This window comes from Microtus pennsylvanicus, chromosome 5, assembly GCF_037038515.1.
Source record: "Microtus pennsylvanicus isolate mMicPen1 chromosome 5, mMicPen1.hap1, whole genome shotgun sequence".
Classification (NCBI taxonomy): domain Eukaryota; kingdom Metazoa; phylum Chordata; class Mammalia; order Rodentia; family Cricetidae; genus Microtus; species Microtus pennsylvanicus.
Genome location: NC_134583.1, coordinates 118,457,867 through 118,483,939, shown reverse-complemented (window position 1 = coordinate 118,483,939; position 26,073 = coordinate 118,457,867). Strand labels below are relative to the sequence as shown.

General features: G+C 36.6%; 1 protein-coding gene across 1 annotated transcript; it reads right to left on the bottom strand.

Moving 5' to 3' along the window:
- Positions 1 to 1,200: 1,200 nt before the first annotated feature.
- On the bottom strand, positions 1,201 to 25,271 carry LOC142850434 (cytochrome P450 2C25-like). The gene is made up of 9 exons (XM_075973982.1): positions 25,056 to 25,271; positions 23,330 to 23,492; positions 22,775 to 22,924; positions 16,644 to 16,804; positions 13,681 to 13,857; positions 10,252 to 10,393; positions 5,891 to 6,078; positions 2,828 to 2,969; positions 1,201 to 1,682 (listed from the first exon to the last, which is right to left on the bottom strand). Exons 1-9 carry the CDS (start codon positions 25,221 to 25,223, stop codon positions 1,501 to 1,503), a joined length of 1,473 nt encoding a protein of 490 aa, XP_075830097.1. The 5' UTR covers positions 25,224 to 25,271; the 3' UTR covers positions 1,201 to 1,500.
- Between the last annotated feature and the right edge of the window lie 802 nt (positions 25,272 to 26,073).

Sequence of the window (26,073 nt, the reverse complement as noted above, 5' to 3'; positions counted from 1 at the left end):
CCTAGCCCCATAATGTCTCCCTCAATCAAAATAATTAAAATATGAAAGTTTAAAAGCTTGAGAATAGTGAAGTAAAGTGTGTATCATATTGTTAATAGAAGAAAACATAACTATAAAATATTGGTACTGTAGACCATTTTTACAGAGCCACATTTTGTACAACAACAATCTGTATATAGATTGAAAACACGTGTGAATGTATGCTTGTGTACTACTGTATGTGCTGACATGTTTCTGCAGTTTGCTCCAATGTAAAAACTTAGCAATACCAGACCAAGTGGCTCTTTTGAGACTAAGACAGGAAAGGATAATTAGTAACGACACTTCCCATTTGTTTACTTGTAATGCAGTGAGAAGGGAATACTGCATCTAGAAATTCTAGAAATGTGACTCTTCCTTGAACAACTATTCTTTTAGGAAGAATAAGAAGCATATGGTTATCAATAGGAAAGAAAATGCATGGCCAGTTCTAACCTTAGAACAGCAAATCAAAAGGATGTTTAAAATTTTACCTTGTATTGACACTAACTAGCAAAGCAGGGCATGACCTGACCATGCAGGTGCATTCCTCCCTGTGACTTATCTTTTATTTGTTTCAAATATAAAAACTTCCAGTGACTCAAAGTAAGCTCAGCCAAAGAGCTTTGGTACAACCTTCCTATTCACATTCTGTTTTATATGTATGTATGTGGATGTGTGTGTATAATCAGATATATGTATATATGTATGTATGTATGTATGTATGTATGTATGTACATACACATATGTGGAAATCAGTGGTGACCCTTGTGTGTTGTTTCTTGGGAGATGTCAAGATTATTTTTAGAGATAGTGTATATCACTGGGAAACATAGAACACTAATTAGGCTGGATTAGATGTCTACAAGCTCCCAGGATCTCTTGTTCTGTCTTCCTAGTGTTAGCCTAGTGTTGGTATAACAAGCACATACCACCATGCCTGGCCCATATATATATAATTTCAGATATTGGATTTTGGTACTCAGGTTTGTGTGGCAAGCAAGTTAGTGAGTGAAATATCTCTCTAGCACTCTCTTGTATTCTCCAAGCTTCACAATATGTGCAATAACCTGATGTGTTAGAAACTCTATTTTCTTTTGTTTCTTACCTAAACTGTAATCAGGTCTAAGAACAGGTACACAAATTAAATATATTTATTAATGAAAACATGCAGAAGAAAAATGACTATGAATTCTTTTATTATATTAGTTAATTTACAGTGAAGTTCTATTTTAACTGAAGACGAGATACACATTAGCACAAGGGTAATAACATACTTGCAGAGAATAGAAAATAGCAGTATATTTGTGCAGTAATTCCATAAACTGCAAAATGATTAACAGGTGCTTCCTGGGTCTTGACAAATGGTTATACATGAAAGAGGGGAAGGACATCTTGTCCCTGATGGATAAAGAAATGGATGATGGTCTAGAGTGAAAATGTAGAAAACAACACAACATGGTCCATAAGGTCAGGTCTTCTTTAGACAGGAATGAAGCAGAGCTGGTAAGGAGGTGGCAGAGAGGCAAATCCACTGACCACTGGGGTTGTATCAATGTCCTTAGCACTAACTAGAGATTTCAACTTAAAGTTCTGTAAAATGGTGGTGAGAAATAGGAACAGCTCCATTCGTGCCAGGCCCTCTCCTGCACAAATCCGTTTTCCTAAAGGGGGAAAAACCAAAGATTACTATTTTCATTTGTAAATGTGATAATCACTGCACTTGTAACTGACACAAGAGTCTATAAATGAAGGGTAAATTATTGGATGCATGGGTAGATGAATGGCTACATGAAAGGACACGTAATGAGTCAAATAGAAAAACATAGAACAAATTTGATTCTCAATGAACTTATACTATTAAATACACTGTTCAAAAATATTTTTTATGTTAGTGTGGTTGTTCACATCTGTAATCAGACTGCCTTGGAGACTGAGGAATAGGGATTCTATGTTAATTATCAAAAATAGCAAAGCAAACGACAGAAGCTGCACATTCAAAGCAGAATACACACGGGAGGTGTAGACCCAATATACATTACTCTTATCCTAAATGAGAAGAAACAGGATTCCTGATTATCTTTGCAGACTGTTCTACAACATCTACAATATCTCCATCATCTCATGATGATCTTAGCATTTCTGGAATGCTGAACTGAGTAAAAATGCTCTGATCTAGGAGTTCATGAACTGTTTTTTAATGATAAGTGATTTCTTCTTTTAATTCTCTACTAATTTTGAGGAAACTAGAAAGTAATTTATTAGGATATTGCTCCATTTTTGCATTAATATGTAAGGTTGGAGAGATAAATATGCTGATTATATCCCCAATAACCCAGAGATCTGGGGGTCTTTCTCATTGTCCTAGTCCAGCTGAATTTTAATAATGATTATTCATTCATGTGTTTACACCTGGGGCTTTCTGGTACTTTCCAGTATTTTTGGAGACTTGTAATTGTATAGTTGAGCATGAAAGAGTGAGTTAGCAAAAAAGACCTGAATATAAACTATGATCTCGCAGTTTTTACGGTGAGTTAGTGAACTGTGAATGGCCTTTGCTTTCTTTGGTATTTCTGTGATGTAAGCTAAATAAAGAATACGAATGCCCTACACTCTAATTTTCTCAATTGTGAACAATGGACGAACCCTCAAAACCTCACTTTCATAGCCTGACAGAGAAGAAATCTCTTTATCATGACATGCATAAACACTGAAAGTCATACTCCTGATCACTGGCCATTAGGGGGCCACTATGTAAGTCTCCACAGATCCTTGTGTCCCTGGATCCATGGAAATGAATTTCTATTACCTGTTGAAAATGGCACGAAGTAGTCACTTTTCCTAAAGTTTCCATTCTTATCTAGAAAGTGGCCAGGGTCAAATATCTCTGGGTTGGGGAATTCCTTGCTGTCATTCAGCACTGATGACAGTGATGCTATTACTGTTGTTCCCTGTAACAACACACAGAAACAAATAAAGTTAAAAAGAAATCATAGAACTAAGACAAATCAGGAAAATGACCTAGTTCACCTTCTGCTCCATAGCAGGGATGAAGTGCAAAGAACAGTAGGGACATTTCAACACGTAGGGCAGTTAAGTAGCAGGGAGGAGTGTGAGGTCAGGCACAATCGTGTGGCTAACATGCCTTCAGTGACATTTCACATGAGTGCTTGAAGTCAAACTTCTGAGTCTCTTCTTCCTTTTCTTCAGATTTAACTCATTCTTCTCTGACCACTGGCTGCTCTAGCTCATCACATCTTTCTACATACACCTAATATAAATTATTTTCCAAGTGGAATAATTTATTGAGTGCTTTGAACAGAATAGGAGGCCATTCGTTATGTACAATAGGGAAGATTTGGAAAGATGAATGCGTCTCCTTTTTCTCTCATTTATAGAATTTATCTATTTATCTCTGTTTTTATATTAGAAGAAAGTAACTTCAGGGCTATGTGCCAGAGTAGACATGTGTAGTCTTGTATATAATCTATCTATATGAAAGCACAGGCACAAACACAGAAATGAACATATGTATGTATATGTGTCAAAAATAAAGGATGAGAACACTTTGAGAGAAGGAAATGGAGGAATGGAATGGAGAGGAAAGGGAAACAATAAAATAAAACAAAATATGATAAAGGTAAGATGATCCGGTAACAGCTTACTCAATAAAACTTCTGGAGCTACACAGAAATTACTGGGAGGTGGTGCTGGCAAGTTCTCTTTAACCAGGACACAAACTAACATTATATCATTTCAAACTTTTTAGGAATGTGGTCTACAAATATTTTGCAAGGCTGCCTGCCACACATATTAGAATGCAGTTTAACTGTATTTTAAAATTGTGAAACTTAAAAGAATATTATTGATATAGTAAATTATGTGAAAATTAAGTTCTAGTTTCAATAGGCATTGAGCTTAGTATATTTATAATCATTTCTTCACATGTTGTCTGTGACTGTTTCTCTGCTGCAATGAGAGTTTCTTAAGGGGCAGCATAATCTTCTTGGCCTAGGAAGTCTGAAATCTTTGAAAACCATTACGGCAAAAATCATTGATTTCTTCATATCTGTTAGTTCTGCTGAGATCAGTGCCTCCATTCTGATCTAAAAAAATCATTTATATATTTGTAGGAAGGTAAAATCAGCTGTGAAACCACCAAGTTGTTTCACAAAGAACAAGAATGAAATATTCTATTTCACTAGATCCATAAGAGACCACTCATATCATAAACCTTCAGGAGAGAGATGACAGGATATAAGTTTAGCTGATACAACACTCACCTCAAACTAGGATTTAAACACAAGGAAGTTACGAGGAGATAGGCCGTTTCTAGTTTGCCCTTTGTTCTACTTATTATTTAGTTGTCCCTAAGGACATAACATAAAAAACGTTTGCATATTGGTCACAGACCTCAACAGTCTTCCCTCAGGAGAATCCTTTAGCTGAATGAAGCAGGATGACAGCCTAACCCATATACTAAGTCTGTCACCACACAGCAAGACCCACTGCCACCTGGCAAAGTAAGTTCTACCATTGCCACATGATGTTAGTAACTGGAACCTTAACAATATAGTTTGCCCATTCCCTAAAATACAAGACTTCCCAGAAAAAGTAAATTCAACCTTTGTGAATGAGTTATTGCTATAAAATTTTGTGTTTTTCATCTGCAGTTTTTGGTGTCTTCAAAGTAGCACTAAGTGGCCACAGAAATGAAATAAGTACAAACATAACCACATCAGTGAAGATTTTAAAATATTTTTTAAGCAAACAGCTTGCTTTTAATATAAAAACTCTAACAAGATTTTGGAAAAAAAAACTATGAACAGAATTTTCTTAAAATAGAAATAATAGGGAACATGTAGTGGAGAAATCCAATATGAATGTGCTAAAACATATATAGTCAGTGATCATGAATAAGCAATATATAACCATAAAACGTATAGAGGAAAATTTTGAAAATAAGGAACAGACTTTTGTGATAAAATTCATCTCAAAGTAAAAATCTGTCTTCCTAGGTCATGCTCATGCCTAATTGGCTCCATAATAAAGTATCTCTTACACACTTAAATAAATCAGACCAAAATTTTTCATCTGCTCTACACAACTATCAGTATAAAACCTCACATAGATAGAGATACTAAAGTCACTATCCTTCATCCTAATCAGAAATGAGACAAGTGATACCCATTGCAAACATGTCTGTTCATCACTATCCTGCAATTCATCATACTGAGGAGAAAGTAAGAACACAGGAATATGAAAAGTAAATAGAAAACTATTAGCCCACATAACACTTTCAATTTCAGGATATGTTTATATAAACATCGTTAGAAATAATAAAATTCACATGTTCAGATAAGAACAAGGCCAACAAAGTGATTACATAAATTGTTTCCATTAAGCAAATGGAAAGAATAGCAGAGGCGGTGCTAGAGAAAAGATATTCAATGTTCAGAAAACCTCTAATAAGATATTCACAGACTGCATAAATGAAAAGAAACAAGACAGAAAAATAAACACCACAAATAAATGATTGATTGGCATAACCTTATTGATGAGTTGACGTTCCATGCTATCAATTCTTCCCAATTTAAGGATTTTTTTCCTAATGATAAAAATCCAGGAAAGACTTTTGGAAAACCGACAAAATGTTGAAAAATCCCTCGGCGTTGTCAGACAGTATTTGGAAGACAGAGCAAATGTGGAAGTGTCGTTACCAGTTCTATCTGCACCTGCAGTAGAGCTGCTCCTCTGACTACGAAACAGGGTAAACCACCAGCAGCACCAGATAACTCAGATAACACTGGATAACACTGTGAACCTGTGAGCATCAAGAGCACTGAGGTGGAGCAGGGAAGAGACAACTCACCTTGGGGATGAGGTAGTTCCTGAATTTAATGTCACAGGTCACTGCATGGGGCAGGCTGTTAGGAAGGAGGTTGATGAATCTCTGGACCTCATGAATCACGGCATCTGTATAGGGCATGTGGCTCCTGTCCTGCATGCAGGGGCTGCGGTTTTTGCCAACCACACGATCAATCTCTTCCTGGACTTTAGCTAGTTGGTTACAGTGACAAAGGGGAGAACAGTAGAATTTTATATGTTTCCTCCAGTCTCTCTCTGGTTTTCCTCCCTCATTCCTGCCTCTCCTCCACACTTAAGGCCTTGATTCAGGCACCCCAGTAATCCATAACTATCTATTCTCTGTCCCTTTCCTAAAAAGATCTGTCTTCCTTTGTCCCTTCTTTACATCTAATGTCTGTGGTTCTACAGATTGTAGCTTGGTTATCATTGATTTAACAGCTATATCTAAATTTAAGTAAATACATATAATTGTCTTTGTGGGTTTGGATTATATCACGGAGGGTGATTTTTTCTAGTTCCCTCCATTTCATGAGAATTTCACGATTTAATTCTTCTTGAATGATTGAGCTAATATTCGATTGTATAAATGTGCTACATTAAAAAAAATCTATTCTGTTTAGGTACATCTAATTCATTTTCAATTTTCTAGCTTTTATGAACAAAGCAGCAATGAACATGGTTGAGCAAGTGTTTCTGTGATAGGATAAAACAACTGTTAAGTTTATGCCCAAGAGTAACATAGGTGTATCTTGAGGTAGATTTTTTTCTTTCTTCCTGGCATACTGTCACACTAATATCTACAGTGGTTATATAGATTTGCTCTTCTCCAAAAAATGCATAAGTGCTCCCTTTTATCCACAACTTTTCCAGCATAAGCTGTCACTTTTTAAAAATTGATTTTCGCCATTCCAATGGGTGTAGGGTGAAATCTCAAAGAAGATTGGATTTTGCATTTTCCATGATGACTAAGGTTTGTGAACATTTAAGTTTCTCTCAGACATTTGAAATTTATCTTTTGAGAATTCTTTGCTTAGATCTGTACCCCATTTATTAATTGGGTTATTTGTTTTCTTGATATCTTATTTTTGAATTCTTTATATATTTTGGATTCTACTCCTATATTGGATGTGTAGTTGATAAAAATATTTCCCCATTCTTTAGCCTGTTATTTTGTCCTAATGATGTTGTCTTTGCCATGAAGAAGCTTTCAGTTTCATGAGGGTCCAGTATGCTATTATTAATGAAGTGAGGGGCAAGGGGAAGCATGTATATGAATGTGTGTGTGTAGATGGCGAGATGTAACTGAAATTTCATTTCCAATGCATAAAAGTCAAACATATGTTGTGCTATGTGGATATATAAGAAACATTCATTTTACAAATATGAATATATTTCAGAAGTAGCTAAAGATGTTGAACTGTTCTTTCCTGAGTGTGGGAACAAAACTGAAAAATCTTTCAAATTGTACACATGCAGCACACACATATTCATAAATGTACATGCTTTAGTATGTGGTTGTAACAGACTATTGTATTTAAATCCAGATTTAGTATCTGACTTCTATATTTTTTATTTCATATTTTAATTACTAATACTTTATTTCCTGGTATGGCTCCTAAATAATAAACATATCCTGGTCTATCATAGTATCTTATAGAATGACAGTGTTATAAATCTACAACACACATTTCTGTATGAATAGAGGTATAAATACTTTTATCCATAAATAAAAATGCACACTTATACTTATTTTGGAACACCCACATTGCGCTGTGTATGGCCTGACATTGTGCCAAAGGTGTGTTTTTATGGGCTTCCTAGATGTCCAAATGAATGGGTTTATGTTTCCTGGCCTTCCCCTATGTTCTGTTCCTTTGTTTTGTCCAATTCCAATGTGCTATTTTTTTGCTGTGTCATACTATATTTATCACATTTTCTTACATTATTTATTATTGTATAGAAGCCTTCTTGTTTTCCACAGAGAGGCACAAAAAAGGTATTTTTATGTGGAGAGAAACAGGAAAGAGTAGAGGGAGGAGAAACCATAATTCTGATATATTATGTAAAAAAAATCCATTTACAAAAAAGGGGAAAAACAGAAAATTGGCTTATAATACTTTGCTATACAAACATTCATTGTTAGATTAATTGTAATTACATAAATATTTATCATCATGAAAATTATGATTATTTTCCATTATTAGCAGTCTTTTAGATTAATGGCTACATTTTCATTTGTAATTTTCCATTTTTTGAGTTATAATTGTGCTGGAAATTTAAGTAAATAATTCTAAATGCTGGGAATATAGTCTCAATTAAAAGGAGCATTCGGCTACAGATTGTTTCTTTTTCATTCCCTTTTTCTTTTCACACCTACATCACCCACATGGTAAATATTGAATTTGAAGCTTCCCAGGACTGGTACCCAGCAACCTCTATGATACTCTCACCCTCCCACAAGTGCTATTGATGCTACTAGAGCCCATAACTTGTTGTGGCTTTACTTCAGACAATAGGATGTAAAATGTTCTCACAAATTTCATGAAATGATGTAAAATTAGATTAAAATTATGACTAATGTGGATGTCTCATCTGCCTTTTATTTTATAAACACATAAGAAGCCAGCTGATCTTGAGATTTCTGGTGTAGCCTGGATGAGGATAGTTTACATGTGACTCAGGGATCTCCATGAAGGGTTCTATTCTTCTATTAAGTTCTGAGAACACTGTGAGTCTGTCTCTTGGGTGGATGTTTTGAATCCATTCTGATTAATACATGGGAAATACTTTCTATTATGGTGGTGAAATAAGGAGTTCCGATTTAGTTCTTTCATCTAGAGAACTGACCCCGCTGCACACATTCATGGAACAAGACAGAGAACAGGCTCTGAGATCCAGAATTTTGGGAATCAAATGTTGCTGGCCTCTGTTTTCATCCCAATGTATTGGTCATTCCATGTCTATCATCAATGTTTCAGGTAAAGGGCTTCTTTAACTCAGTTTCTTTGAATATTATTTTCTGCTGGGCAGTGGAGGCACATGCCTTTTATCCCAGTCCTCGAGAGGAAGGAGCAGGTAAATTACTGTGAGATCAAGGCCAGCCTGGTCTATAAAAGCTAGTTCCTGGACAGACTCCAAAACTGCAGAGAAACCCTGTCTCAAAAAGCATTAAAAAACAAAAGAAGAGGGCTGGAGAGATGGCTCAGTGGTTAAGAGCACTAACTGATCTTCCAGAGGTCCTGAGTTCGATTCCCAGCAACCACATGGTGGCTCATAGCCATCTATAATGAGACCTGGCGCCCCCTTCTGGCATGCGGGGCACACATGGAAGGAATGCTGTACACATAATAAATAAATAAATTTAAAAAAAAAAAAAAAAAAAAAAAAAAAAAAAACAAAAGAAGAATTTTATGTTCCTGGACACAGGGGCCACATGCTGAATGGGAATAGGAAGGGAGCTTTAGCAAGGTCAAAATCCTGTATACAAATTTGTTCCCTATTTAAGCTTCTATTGCTTTGGAACCAGATTCTTCACAGGTCTGTAGATAGAGATACACAGCTTGTCTGTCTTACCACATGCATGATGTTCATCTAACATTTATGTTTCAACATCTTTCCTGCTCTATGATTTCCTCATTCCTAATGTTATTATTCCAGAACTTTGTTGAAGCCTTCTTAACTGCTTATTGTTTTTTCTTCCTATACTAAAAAATATGATTTATGTTTGTGCTTTTATTTTGTAGTATTCATTGGCCACAGGAGAAAGAGTGTGTTTTATATACTGGACCACTCGATCAGTTTTAAGTTATGCTGTAAAAGAAAACACTATTGATACATTTGAAAATAAATCATTGTTCAACATAGGTTTAAGGAAATAGACTTCTCAAGTAAGAAAAGTCCTTAATGTACATTTCTGCATTGTTCAAAAATGTTTCTAGAGAGTCTAAATGTTTTGAATTCTTCTCAGAATACACATTATCCCAGCCAGACTTAGTAAATCCTAGGTATTCTACTTATGTTTCAGTGAGGTGAGTTTTCTCCATTCCAAAGTTAGATTCATCAGAACGAGGGAAGGAAACTGAAAGGTTTAGCTGACCTGTGACATGACTTAAGAAAATGTGTATCTATAGTACAATGGATATTGGCTGTGCCTGTTAGAATTTATCATCCAGAAATCTCAGATACTGACCAGACTTTGATTGTTTCTCTTACAGTCTATTTCTCTAATCATGTTGTTCATTACAGCCATTGAGTGGAATAGAAGGTGAAGGACTGAGACTTCTGTAATAAAAACAACACTCAGGGCACTAGCAGAGTCTTTCCAGCATCTTATAGGAACACTGTGGTCACCACCTGTGTCCTCACCTGTGACATCAGGGTGCTTCAGCAGGAGCAGCAAAGCGTATCTCAGTGTTGTGCTTGTTGTCTCTGTCCCAGCACCAAACAGGTCACTCACAGTCGTTACCAAATTTTCAAGTGTAAATTCTGAGTGTTGATTGTGGTTTGTCTGCGAATAATTTAATGCAATAATGTAATAAATCTTTATCGGCACATCTCATTACATACTCTGCAGTTTTATACAAGTTTATGCATTTACTACTAAAAGTGTAAAATTTAAAGTAAAACTCCTTAACATCCATTCCAAATGGTCATTCTAACTGTATAGAAGTTTATTGAGTCATGTAGACATTGGGTCTAGTTGATTTGACAAGATGTTTTATATATGTGCAAGTTACTTTTTATAATAAGACTTCTGCATCCATAAATCAGAACTTTCATACTTTTCATCAGAGAAACTTTTACTTGTAGGAGATGACAATTAATACAGAGACAGTCAACTGTTCAATGTACACAGAATAAAGCACTCTGACTTGAGCACCCCTAAATCATAACACACTCCTCCCCAGGTTTAAGGATCTTTGTGGAAGAGGAGGCAGGAATGTTGTAAGAGCCATCTGTGATCAATAACATCAAGGAACCAGTGGTTTCTGGACACAAAAGGACAGAAGAACAAGAAAACTCACAGTGACTGTGACAGTCTCACAAAAACTGTGGAAGTTTCATCAGATAAAAACCCAATACAAAGTTGGGGTGGGGAAAAAATATGAAACCCCACCTCTAGCTGATTAGATCCTGGGAAGAAGTAGTCAGTTTCTTACAATGATGAGACCCAATGGTGAAAAGAGGGAAAGAAAGAAATCACAAAGTTTGGAAAGAAGAATTAAGAGGATGAATAGGAGGGTAACGAAAATTGAGGCTTGTGTTTAAATTATATCACATTAATTCTCAAATGAACCCTGGGCTGTGGTGGCGCACGTCTTTAATCCCAGCACTCGGGAGGCAGAGGCAGGTAGATAACTGTGAGTTCGAGGTCAACCTGGTCTACAAGAGCTAGTTCCAGGACAGGCTCCAAGGCTACAGAGAGACCCTGTCTAGAAAAACCAAAAAAAAAAAAAAATTCTCAAATGATTAATGGAATATTGCAAAAATAAAATTAAATAAATGTATCAAACATAAAAAACAATTTAAATATCTTCTGTCAGAGCTACAGTAATGAAAGAAGTGAAGTATTGACACACAAATCAATATCAATACCAATAGAGCTTTGATAACCAGGGGTGAACCTAAACATCTATGGTCAATATTTTTACAACTGAGTTCCAAGATTGCTTCATCTAAAGGAAGAGTCTTCACCAGATGATGGTAGAACTACATAAAAAGAAGAACACTGGAAATATAAAATAGGGATAAGCTTCATTCCCTGTGACTTGGACTTATGGATTACAGAACAAAGTGTCAAAATCCAGATAAACCAGATTTCATCCACAACAAAATGCTGATGCACTCAAGACATAGCTAAGAATATGCAGATGACAACCCACAGGATGGAAATATGTTTCCTTGTAATTTCTTTGGAAAGGTTTATATCTAGATACATGCATAATTTCTTAGCTCCACACAGAAAGGAGTCTAATGGGCAAAATATTAGAATAAAATTTTTCTGAAGACCCTGAAAGGCAAAACATCACATAAAAAGATGTCCATATTCACTGTCTGTTTAGGAGATACCTCTTGAATCTGCCCGGAGGTACCACTTCATACTAACTGAATCATTGTTAATAATTAAGTTTCAAAATTAAAACTTTTGGCAGCTATTTGGTGAATAGAGGATCTCAAAGACATAAAATACTGTATTAATGTGAATTTCTAAACAGGATCTCAAAAAGAAAAACATAAAGAAAGGTATTATCATTTGACTCAGATGCCCCAGTCCTGGGAATATAAACAGAGAATGTGTCTGCATATGTTCACATATATAGCTTAGAGTAGCCCTAGGTAGAACATAAGAAACATATCCATCAGGAGGAATAAGTACATTGTGTTATTAATGCATGAAAATGAAGTTTGCTGCAAAAGATGGAGGAAGTACTGAAAAAAATGAACTTAAAAAAATGTTTAAGATTCCAAGCAAGTGCAAGAAAACAGAAATTGGAAGCCACATATACTGAGTCAGTTTAAATGATCCGTTCATCACAGAAAGTCTGTACATACAGAAACCACACTAACAATTGCTAAAGATGGTGTGAAGGGAGCGGAGTGATCAGTAGTGGGTGTGGTATGTTTTGTCATAGTAAGGGATTGCTTTCCAACAAAAAGGAGCTGGTAGCTGCAGTGCTTTGAAATCACATAAAATATCACCATAATGTAAGGGAAATATGACTACAGCTCTGAGATATCACTTTATACTTAGTGGACTAACTTTGTGAACTATATCTTATAAAATATATATATTAAAAAGGCACAAATGAGCTTGGCAGTGGTGGTGTATGCCTTCAATCTGAGCACTTTGAAGTCAAAAACAGGCAGATCTCACTGAGTTTGAGTCCTGCGTGGTCTACAAATCTAGTTCCAGGACAGCCAGGATTGTTACACAAAGAAATCTTTTCTTGAAAAAACAAACAAATACAAAACCAAGCAAAAAAGGCACAAAATAGATAAAACAGTCTTTCAAAAGAAAATAGAAACATTGGGTGATGCAGATTCCAGAATATTAATTATTGCTACGCACTTGCAGTAACGAAGAACTCAGAAGTGTGAACCTCTAGCAAAAGACAATCTAAGATCAGTGCAGTAAAATCAACGCCCACAACCAAACCCAAACATCTAGAGTCAACTGGTTTTTTTGAGTTCTGAAGAAATTCAATGAAAAATTATCTTTTGAATAAATTACAAAATGCCAATGCAGTTCATGCTGTCAGGATACCCAGTAGATACCAATTCTCAACCCCTTTGGGTGAAAATTAACTTGAACTTGTACTCAAAGCCTCATTCTTCCATACACCTTCTCTTCCCACCACATACTTCTCTTTACATCACTCAATCCTTCTGAAACTAACTCCTGTATCTATCCTTTTAAAGTAACGATATGGCCAGATCTATTTTAGTTCACTAGACATGCAGGAATTCTAAGCACACAACATGTGAATTTATGGTGCCAGTATTCCCACTGCCATGATAGTTGGTTATTTTCTACTTGATTAGGATTCTTTCCCAGCTTACCTTCCCTTTGTATCCTTCTTCTCCTCAGTTACAATTTTTAAAGAACAGAGCCAATATGTTTTAGTTAACAAATTCCCTCTATATTATCAGTAATCATATGGTGCATCCCAACACATAATAAATACTAAAACTGTTTTTCAAATAATCCTGACTTAAAGCATCTCTGACAAACATTTCAGTGTTCCACAAACCACAATATTCAGGCAAATACACAAATTTATATTAATATTTTACCTGCTTTAGTTTAGTCAGGTAATAATCAATAAAGTCTCGAGGGTTTGCAACATTCAATGATTCCTGATGTTCTTTAATTTTTTCCAAAAGGTAACTTCTGATATAATTAATATTTTTTGGTATTGTGCGATGACTTCCTGGACAATAGTCAATTAGTGAAGGGAAATTATTGCAGACCTACAAAATCAGACAGAGAAACTTTTGTTAAGGTATACTGTTTTACTTTTATTCTTATGTGTGGTGTGTGTATGCATCCATGTGTGTGACAGGTGTGTGTGGGTGCCTTGGAAGTCACAGATATCAGATCCAATCTGATGTGATAATGGTTTTGGGACACCTAACATGGGTGCTTAAATTGGGCTCTACTCTAGTCCTTTGGAAGATCAACACATATTCTTAACCACTGCTTCATCTCTCCAACCCTTTCCAAAGAATTTTTTTTGAAGAAACAGAGATGAGGAAATACACATACCCATAATATACAGCAAGACCAACTTGGGTTTATAGATTCAGACACAAATGAAAAATAATGTCCAATAAAAGAAGGAGGTGTTTATCACAGAAACAATTCCCTGTAATAGCATAGAGATTTGGGGGCGGGGGAGACCTTCCTGAATGATCAAAGATCATAATCAAGTTTCAACATTCATAAATCCCTTTAGTGTAAATATTACTTTGAAAACTGACTAATGACTTATACCACTTATTTTCTACAAGTCTGAAGTATAATATAATATAAATCTTGGGTATCTCATCACTGCCCTGAACTGTGAAGATCTTGGAGCCCTGGTTCTGCAGTACCAACCCTTCTCATGCTCCAGCAGATCACATATGGGGTGGATGCTAAGGTGAATCATTTCATAACCCTTGCTCTGGCCCTACACAGTTGCAGTGTTGGCCAGCCCTCCAGGTCTCCCCCTATCTTCACAACCAGGGTGAGCTCTTTGGCACACCTGGCAGGTTCACCCCTAATAGCGATGAGCTTCTTTCGTGGCCACAGAATTATCTCTCCCACACCTCAGGGTAAGATCTACTGGGTTACCCATGCAAAGTACAGAGGCCATTCTTCCACGTGCCGCAAATGGTAAAGTGCAGGATCAAGTCTCCCTCTCTTATGACCTCGAGGTCAGCCCTGCAACCCGCCACAAGCTACAAAAGAGGAGAGACAATCTCTCCCCAACACATACCATCATAAGACAGATGAGGGGAGGGCCAGATCTCCTATGCTCACATTTTCTAAGCTGGTTCATATGCAGCCCACCATCCCAATTAATAGGGTCAGTAGGGTCAATAGGGTCTAGTCAGCTGTAATGCCCATGGAGGTACAGGCCCAGCTTTCTCAGTTGCTGAAGTTGGTAAAAAGGAGTTTCAGGTCCCTCGCACACCACAGGGGGCAGTGGCAAGGGGAGGAGGCCGTCTTTCTCTCAGTCTTACCACCACATGGCATATTTGTAGGTGTGGTCAGTTATTCCACTCTCATAACCTCAGGGCCAGCTCACCTGTGCCTCTACCCACAGGGTCCACTCTACTGTGCTGCCCAGGCTAGGAGTAGGGCCTGTTTAATGAGTGCTGAATCTGATAAGGGCAGGGGGTTTCATCTCCCTCATCTGCCTCAGGCGTAAGGGGTTTAATGGTAAAGGGGACATACCTCCCCAACCACACCAATAAATGACATACAAGTAGTAAGGCCAGCTCTCTCACACTCATAATTCGTGGTTGACTCACCTACACCCCTGTGTGCAATGTTCAACTCTTCTGTACTGTCCAGGCAAGGTATAGGGTCTGTTCTTCTGAGTTCTGCTGATAGTAGGGGCACGGGCAGCTTTCCAGCTCTTATGACCTCTGGACCAGCTCTCTCACCTGCCACACTAAGTACGGGGTATCTCTCTCACGTCCATGCCACCATTTGGCAGATGAGGGCCAGGGTCAGAATCCCCAACCTCACATTCTTAGGGTTGGCACACTTGCATCACTATCAGCAGTATTAGCACCACTGTGGAACCCAAAAGAGGTGCAGGGCCCACTTTTCCTAGGGTTTCAGCCAGTGAGTGACCTGATCTACAGCCCTTTCTGCTTGGCCATATGTGCTATCAGAAGCTATGGACATCAACACAGACCATGACAGCAACAGGTCCATATACTCAAATATGGACCCTGTCTGCAGCCAAGTTCCAGACATCACCATGGCTCTGTGTGGCAACCAAGCCACCCACCTCAGCCCACTCCTCCCTGTTTCACTTCTTCAGATGGGTCTTTCTCCATCTGTACTGAGCCGTTCTATCTCTGTCTTTCCCATATCACACCGTACATTTGCTCACCATAGCTGTGTCTGACTGCTTGGCGCCTTGTCTCACTGGGGCAGCCCTAATCACTGTCATTCTTTATGGAGAGTTAGGAGATGCCAGTTTAGCATAGGACAATTCTGAGAATATGTATGTGGGTCACAGAGCATCAAATGACTCCTCATTTCTACCTGTTTATTTGTTAACTAGGATTCCAGCAGACACATCAAGCCACTGAAACTACTCAGTGTTTCCTGGCAGATTTCATTGTCATAAATATTCTTTTCCATTTAAGGGAATATTCTTTCTAAACTAAAATATTCCTGCCTAGTAGTATGATGAGGATGTGTTTAATAATCGAAAAGATAAGAATTATGCGTGGAAGAAGGTCCTATGAACAACTGACCTCACTTGTAGATGTGAGTGCGAGACTTTGTACACACAGCTCTGTGGACATCAACTGGAAAATCAATGAATATGGAACTAGCAGTCTCAAGCCGACCTGAAAATCGCCTTTCAGTTTTGCTAAAGACTAAGACCTGCCTTCCAGATATTCTTTCCTTAATATATTATTCAGAACTGTGGTGTCTAATAACCTCAATTTTTGGTCCATATTGAATTTGACCTTTGAGAATGAAAGACTATGAATCTGTTCTCAGAAAAAAAAGATCTTGACTTCACCTGCATCCAGGGGGAGCTCAGAATCCTGACATTCTCATTCACTTTTCCCATCAAGTTAAGAAAATTCTGATCTTTATAATCAAAACGATTCTGGAAAACAGTGGAGCAGATGACATTGCAAGGAGCACAGCTCAAGATGAACGTGGGGTCACACGGTAAACCTGAAGAAGCAATTGGAAAAATATTATTAAAATAGACAAAGAAGAAGTTTTGGCTTTGCTAACAGGTAAAGAGTCTTTAGAAGTTTTAAACCATATCCTATCTACAATTTTTCTAACAACTAAGCATTCATTATATGTAGAATCAATATACCACTTTAATCTTAAATTTGAGGTGGCCTCATCCTCAGTAGCTAAATAAGAACAGCTCATATCTATTGCACCAATTCTTATACTTTTAACTATATGGTATTTGAAAGAAAACAAAAGATTTTGTAAACCTAGTATTTCTAGTATTCTGAACAGAACTGCTTCTTACTAGAATGTCTAGTTTCCATGTAACACTCAGATGAATGTAGAAGAGTGTACACCTGGAAGATCTTCAGCCACAGTGAGTAAACCAAAGAAGCAAGTATTGATCCTAGGAAGGAGGAACCCCACTGCAGGTGAGTTCTGGTATTAGAAGAAAAAAAAAGCATGGGAGACTTCCTCCTAGTTACATAAGAATAATTTGTAACCTCAAGAATAGCCACTTCTATGTGGATGAAAGCATTCTTTTTACAGTTAGATTTCAAGAGGGGGAAACAATATAAGGCAGTGATAGAGACTTCCCCCTTTCCATCTCATCATTTAAAACAAAACATTTCCTCCAGAGGAAGTAAATGCAGTCCTTGAAAAATAGACACAAAGTATAACAAGGTCAGTGCTAGACAGAGAGCTCTGCATTCAAAGTACTTGCGGCTGTTTTAGAGAACCAAAGTTCAGTTCTGAGCAGCCTCCTGGTGGCTCATAACTTACTGTAACCCCAGTTCCAGAGGAACATGATACAATTTTCTTTCTTCTGTGGCACCAGGTACAAAAGTGGTGCACACGTGTATATGCAGGCAAACATTTATACACATAAAATAAAAATAAACAATCTTTTTAATTCTAACAAAGAAGTCTTGGGTAGGCTGCAAGAGGACAAATGGAAATGGAGCTTCCAGAAGCGTGGATGATAGGGAGGCATGTTCGAAGCACACGGTACATTTCTGCAAAATGTCTATATGAAGCTCACACTGTATACATATTAGTGACAAAATGTCTATCTGAAGCTCACACTGTATACGTATTAGTGACAAAATGTCTATCTGAAGCTCACACTCTATACGTATTAGTGACAAAATGTCTATATGAAGCTCACACTGTATACGTATTAGTGACAATAATGGTTAGTTTTTACCAAGGCCAGCTGGCCTGGGTCTGAAAAAGCATGGGATAAATCCGGACTAGCTGAACATAGTGGACAATGAGGAATACTGAGAACTCAAGAACAATCGCAGTGGGTTTTTGATCCTACTGCACGTACTGGCTTTGGGGGAGCCTAGGCAGTTTGGATGCTCACCTTACTGGACCTGGATAGAGGTGGGCACTCCTTGGGCTTCCCACAGGTCAGGGAACCCTGATTGCTCTTCGAGCAGATGAGGGAGGGGGACTTGATCGGGGAAGGGGGAGGGAAATGGGAGGCGGTGGCGGGGAGGAGGCAGAAATCCTTAATAAATAAATAAATTTAAAAAAAGTAACAAAAGAAAGAAAGAAAGAATGATTATGTTCAACAAAACTACATAGCATATCTAGGCATAAGTGTGGTTTGTAGATTTGTAAACATTTCCCAAAATCACCATTATTAAAGATGCTGATATAATGCTTAAAATTTTTGTAACACATAGGTATATGATATTACAGGTCAAAAATTACAAGGAAATTTCATATTTAGGCCTATTTTTATTTGTGTAAATGTTTTCAGAGGTGTGTGTGTGTGTGTGTGTGTGTGTGTGTGTGTGTGTGTGTGATGTACATCTAGGTAGTCTAGGAGAGCATGTTGGATCTCATCGAGTTACCTGATATGAGCATTGGGAACCCATTGTTGCTTCTTTAAAGAAGCAATCTCTCTCAAGTGATAAGCCATCTCACTCCAGCTCTCAGAACAGCTTTTTCTGATGTCTTCTCTATAGTGAGTTTGCTTTGCTCAAATGATGAATACACTTTCAATTCAAACTGATTCAAAATTTATATGTGTAGACCCCACATAAGGATCACATAAAATAAGTGTTTTGAATAAATTATGAAACATTTAAATATAGGAAACTCCTTGATAGTGTTGTGGCTATGCCAGGGTTTAAAAACATGACTATATCTTATGATATTAGGAAATGTTTTATTTGAGTAAAAAACATCGAAGGGTAAAAGATTGCGACATTTCTTATGTGTATGCAAGCTGTTCACAGATTAAATTTGATTTTTAGCCTTTTCTTTGACTTTATTTGAAAAAAAAAACCTTAAAGTCCTTAAAAATAAAATAGGTAATCAGATTTTTTTTTTTTTACAGGAAAGAAACTTCTAAAGTAGCATTTATAGCGGTAGCAAAAGAAAAGGGTTCATTTTCTACAAAAATACACAAAATGTTGAACTTGAGCATAGGTGACTGTCAGGATTAAAAACAGAATCAAAAGGTTAACAATAGCAGTTCATTTTTTAAAGACATAACTTAATTAAGAAATAATTTCCTTGTTCTCTTTGTGCATCTTGCAGATTTGTGCTATCATATGTGTTTCGATAGATGCAATTCAAAACAGTAAGTGCGATGATATAAAAATAGTGAAGCTGTTTACATTTAATGATTTATATATGTTGAACAATTCCTGAAACTCTGGGATGAATCCAATTACATCACAGTGCATAATCACTTTCATGCAATATGAATTTGGTTACAAATATTTTATTGAAAAAATAAATTTCTCCATGTTCATCAGAGATGTCAGCCTATAATTTTTTCCTTTTTGCTATCTCTCTCTCTCTCTCCTCTGTGTGTGGGGGATGTGTATCTTAATCCTGTTCTTTTCTTTTATGCTTTGCCTACTTTTGTTACCAGGGAAATACCAACATTGTAAAAAGATTTTTAGAAACACTTCATCGTTTTCTATTTTATCCAATAATTTGAGGAGTATAGGTTTTGGTTCCTTTTGGAAAATCTGATAGAATTATGCACTGAATCCACCTTGTCCTGGCATATTGCAGTTGAGAGATTTTCAATTTCTGCTTCTTTATCATTGAATGTTACAAGTCTATTTGAATTATTTATTTTACCTTGATTTGGATTTGGCAGGCTAGAAACATATCTGTTTATTTCATATTTTTCAGTTTGGTGGGACATAACTTTTTAGTCCATCCTTGAGATTGCTTGAATTTTAGGTTGGGCAGTGGTGACACATACCTTTAATCCCAGTACCCAGAAGACAGAGGCAGATGAATTTCTGTGAGTTTGAGGCCAGCCTGGTCTACATAGCTAGCTCCAGGAAAGCCAAGGGTACACAGAGAAACTGTGACTCAAAGCAGCACTGATTTGTCCAGGAACTTATGATCTAGTCATGTCCAACCTCAAACTCACAAACATATACCTATCTCTGACTCCTGAGTGCTAGGTTTAAAAGTATGTACCACCACATCCAGCCTTCTTACTACCTACTTCTTATGTTATTATTTGGTCATTTTTGAAGACTTTATATATGCATCACTAAGTTATTAATTTGAGATTTCTCAAATGTTTTATATAGGCTAGCACCCATAATGCTGGAAGGTGCTTTGTGGGCTACCAAGAAAGAAAAGTAGTGATCAAGATCACCCAGATATAAACTCATAGTTACAATAACAACTTGGCTGGCAAGGCAGATCAACTGGTGCACAGTGAGATTGATCATCATGGAAGTTACAAACAGCATTCTCTTTTGGATAAAGGCCTGTGCCAGGATATAAATTCCATAATCATCACTATTATCTGGTCAAGATCTTCTGCCTAGAAATATCATCAACTTCTGGGGGAATCTGCTACTATCACTCTGCTTAATGGGCATAGTATTAACTCCAAATAAATTCTTGCTATATCTATTGATCAATGCCTCTCTTAATCTATATTAGAGAAACTTATTTGTGGTAGATGATGTTTAGCACAGAGACCCACAGCTATTTAAGGCACAGAGGAAAAAGACTATGGTATTATGGGCATAAATGGGAAATCTATGTCTCACTGCTTCTTCCTAAACCTTGGGGATCAAAATGAAAGAAGGGAAAGAAAAAGGCAAAGATCCTTGAATAAAAGGGGGCAGAAAGAGCTTAAGAGCCAGAAGTGGTGGATAACTATGAGGAAATGGTGTCTTCTGGGCACAGCGGGCCAGATGCATGATTAGACTCACAGGAAATATGACAGTATGCCCAATATTTGTGCAAGCCAAATCCCAAAAATCATCCTTGCATGGAGATAGAATTTAGACATAATATTCTACGTTAATGGATGAGTTATTGTCAATTAGTAGCTTCTGGAAGAGGAAGGGTCAATTTTCTCTAAGAGAGTAGCCCCTGATAAATTGGCCATGCTTTGTTGGAAGACCACACACAGAATAATATTTGAACATCACAAATTGGCCTTTGGAGGAAATATACAAAAAAATTGTTATGAAGAAAAGTAGGTATCTATGAGAAAAATTAGAGGGGAAAGCATGACTAGAATATAATAAAAATGGGACAATTCTGTAGGGCTAGTAAGGTGATGGGCCTGATAAAAAAAACTACTACCTAGTCAGCTTGACCAGCATAATTCTTTACTACATTCTAAATCATATCCTTTTATTTATAGGTAAATGTAGCTACCACCCCCTATTAAAAAAAACAACAACTTCTTTTTACAGCAAATAGAGATCATTAGAAAAAAGCCACAATTGGATACAATGCAGATACTAACTGATTGTGGGAATCCTACCCTTAACAGATACAAATGCATCACAACTCCTGCATCTGTGACTCAGGAAACATCACAGAAGAGGAGGCAGAAAGATTGGAAGAATCAGAATATCAAGAAGTCTAGTAGAAAACAGTCCCTCTTAGAAATGACTTTAAAACAATACTGCAAAAAAATGGCAAAATCAGTAGATGTGCTAATGTGGAAAGGGAAAAATTTCAGAGTCCAAACCCTAGACAGGGAACTTCATACAACTAATGACTGCTGGGGTAAGGATAACTATCCTTTCCAATGGTTAAGCTGTCTTACTGGTTGTCCAAGTGCAGAGTAGTCAACCCTGAAATCATATATATGATATCTTACAACAAAGAGTACTGAAGAGGTTGTGTACATATGTGTACAAGGACATACATATATAAAATACTAATCAAAGGAGAAAAGGCTATCAACTATATAGTAGGAAGGGCATGAGAAGGGACAAGAGAGGGTATCTGGGAAGTGATAGAAGTAGAAAAGAAAAAGAATTAATGGTATTCTATTTCAATTAAAACATATTTTTTAACAAGTACCTAATTCTGAAAGAACTAATGAAAATTTTCTTACAAAAATCTTACATGCCAAGCACAAATCATATTTGGTAAGATATTAAATGAAAACATTAAGTAGGGTATATAGGAAAGTGGGTATGCGTCTCAGAGGAGTTGGTTGGAGATCATGATGAAAACACATTATATAAGATTCTCAATGCAGTAAATAATTTTTAAACAAATCACAACACAATTCTGAGATCATGCAATAATAGAAAAAATAATCGATGAAAATTCTATTGTACTTGGCTAAGAATTGAAAACCTTAAATCGTATCAGTGTTACCTAGGACTGTAAACATTAGCCTAGAAGAATCCCTGTACTGTTCAGTTAATTTGCTCAAATGTCTGTAATCCAATAAAATGAAAACAAATATCCTCTGACTGGCATCTGCCACTATTATAAATAGCAATTATTCTGTGGTGAAATGATCCACAAAGACAAAGTACACTTATGCTCCTGGAAATGCACAATTATGCAGCTCAAAAGAAAATTAACATGAAATGCATATCAGTTGTTTCTGATTTAGAAACAAAGAAAATTTTAGATAGGATATGATTAACATGTCATATCCACATACCTAAACTAAGATGTGATGCATACACCTACACTTACCATTGGTTTTTCTCAGTTCCTCCACAAGACACTGTGCTTCTTCTTGAACGCGGTCCTCAATGCTTCTTTTCCCCATGCCCAAATTCCGCAGAGTCATGAGTGAGAATCTCCTTGTCTCTTTCCATCTGTTTCCATTACTAAAAACAAGGCCTAAAGAAACAGTAAAACACTAGAAAAATATTCTAGACTTCTCTTAGGACTGGAGAGGGAGGGGGAGAGGGAGTGGGAGGGAAATGGGAGGAGGAGAGGAGGTGGAAATTTTTAATAAATAAATAAATTTTAAAAAGAAAAAAACTAAAATAAATAAAAATAAATATAAAAAATAAAAGTCATATCTTATGTAAAGAGACAGTTCTGTAACTAATCAGTGTTAAAATAAAGAATAAAGTGTAAAATAAAAAAAGAAAAATATTCTAGGAACAAATGAGAGATCTGATGGGTGGAAACAACAGAGGTCCAACTGGTACCTAGGAAAGAGGTCCCACCCCTCCTCTCAGTCTTCACTTTCACAAGAAACACTGTGAAACACTCATATAAGCATGTATAGTTACTTACCAAGGCCTTTACTAACTCTTTCAGCCATTGGGGAGCTTCCTCTTCCAGCAAACTCCTCCCCATGATCAATCAGAGCCTCCTTCACTGCTTCATACCCATGCAATACCACAGTGGGCTTCATGCCCAAGTACAGGGTGAAGACTGGGCCATAGACTTTTGAGAACTGAAAACAGGAAAAAAATCATGTGAATACTAGCAAAAAAAAGGTCATTTTAATTTTCATGGTGTCAACTTCATTCCTATTGATATTATCCCTCATTATATTTTAATATTCTTTAGTTATGCAAATCTCGGTTTCACATGGTTCTGAAGCCTACTCATATAACATAATGGTGAATATCAGTTATTGATCATCTACAGTGAACTATGTAATGATTCAAGGCTCAGGTAGTTGTTACACAAAGATTACAATGAATTTTCACACTAAAACATTCAGCAGGATGCTGACAACCTGAACTCCATGTAGGACACACACCTGCATGCTGTCTGCCCCCACTCTCTCAGTACCTGCCCACCTTACCCACAATCACTCCTGCCATCCTTCTTCCCATGCCACAGTCCCCCAACTCATGCATAAAGACCCTGTTTGAACAAAGACCACTCCACTCTGACCTATAGAATTCCAGCCCAAAGATGTGGAGACCCTCTACTCAACCACCGTCCACTGTAGTTAGAAGACCAGAGCAGAGGTGGAAGCCAAGAACAAAATACCCAAACTACTAAAACCATACTACTATAATTAAAGATTTAATGCCTATACATCAGATTTCTTATGCCATATTTACAGGTTTAGAAAAACAACAGAGGACTTCATAGGGAGCACAAAAGACCAAGAATAGTCAAGACACTCCTAAGGAGTAAAAATACTGTTTGCGCTAAAACAATACCTGACAGCAAATTATATTATAGAGTTATAGTGGTAAAACCGTAGGACCTTCACAAAAAATAGACAAGTAGAACAATGGAATAGACAAAATGATGCATAAATAAAGCTTTAAGGTGAGATCCATTTAGTTTGGAAATGTAATTTGTAAGTTGCCACATTTGATTCTATTGAGCAGCCAGATTAGGTATACTGTTACTAAAATCACAGAGAGTGGACACCACAGGAGTTGTATCATAGGCATGCAATATTCACTGGAAAAAAACCAACAGTTCATTCTATGGCAGAATTCTTAGCCCCAAACTTAGGGTTTTCAAAAATTAACACTGAATATAAATATCATCAATATGCTGAAGTCTTAGCTTCATTCTTGCATTTCTTGTGTTATTCCATGTCCATTGATCTATAGTTAAATTAAGCATCAGTTATGTTTTTAAAGTTAAGCTTCAAATAGATAACTTGAGTAAAAACATATATCTAAAATTGTACCTGACTTATTGAATAAAACATTGCTCACTATTGGTCTTCAATCAAATATAATGGAAAAGGTTGGGCTTTTTTTTTTGTTAAGATAAGAAATATCTACAAACTTTGCAATTTTGTGGGATTTTTTTCTTCTTTTATACAATGAAAAGATGTAAGTATCCTTTCATCTGAAACCTCACTCGTTACTGATTTTCTGACCATGATCAGCTATAAAGTAATAAGGTACACAATGCTTTGCAAGAATTTTTACTTTGTAATTATTTATAGCAAAATTACCTCAAATACTAGATTTTCATCTAAAGCAACTTTCAGTTTATCTTCTTTATAAGGTACTGGCGGAGCACAAAGAATACTTACATTGCTCAAGCACTGGCTGAAATTCTTCACATCTATTTGGAAGAAGTTGCCAAAAACTGGGAGAGGAGTGGGGCCAGGAGGGAGCTTTTCTCTCTCAGAGCTCTGTCTCCATATTGAGAGGAGAAGGAGACAGGAGAGGCTGAGCACCAGGAACACAACTGCATCCATGGAGATTCTTCTCTCTGACACAGCTGTGCTCAGCCAGCATGGAGCTTTTATAACACTACCTGCACATTCAACATGTCCTTCTTTGAAACATCATTGACTGATCTGTCAGGTAACCTTTAATCTCTCTCTCTCTCTCTAGTAGACTTTGTCCTACTGATTGAGGTCAAAATGGAGATGTTCTTTTCCCTTATCCTTCTTTACAGGTATCCATTTGAATTTCTAGTTTAACAGTACATATTGGAGTCTAAGTATTTCTAAGAAGAATAAACAAACATATTTATAATGTGTAACAATTCTTGGGAAGCTGTAGATTAATCTTGAGATGATAGAAAACACATCAACCTGTCCATTCTCATGTTAGTGACCAGGTAAAAATATAAGACTTATGGATAGTTTGTATATCCCATGAAATATATTTATTTTTTAACAAAGTTTTACTATGTAGCTTAGGTTGACCTCAAACTGATAATTTTTTGCTGTATTGTCCCAATGGCTAGAAATATATTTGTGCACCACATAGTCATGCATATTTAAAATATTTCTTTGCTTTATTGAACATTTGGACATATTTTGTTTAACAATGTAAGTCTTATACCTCATTTCATTTTTGGTCATTTATAAAACTAAGAAAACAAAACATAGCAACCTGTCACACATCTTGAATCAAAAAATATATATTAATCTTTCAGCTAAAGAAAACTGTTTTTCATTGTTGTGTATGTAGTTCAACTATGAAAGACCCTTTTTATCCTACAGTTAATGGGAAACAAAGAACTGCCAGTGTCTTACAGCTCAGAGCTGAAAGAATTTAAAAACCAAAGTGACTATCTAATGGGCATGCATACTTCAC

Bases quoted from the DNA above. Each gene is read 5' to 3' on its own strand.
- LOC142850434 (XM_075973982.1), bottom strand. From the start codon at position 25,223: ATGGATGCAGTTGTGTTCCTGGTGCTCAGCCTCTCCTGTCTCCTTCTC. The intron at 16,805-22,774 runs GTAAGTGTAGGT...TTGCTTCTTCAG, and splicing joins GGAACTGAGAAAAACCAATG to GTTTACCGTGTGACCCCACG. The intron at 10,394-13,680 runs GTAAAATATTAA...AATTATTCGCAG, and splicing joins ACCTGACTAAACTAAAGCAG to ACAAACCACAATCAACACTC.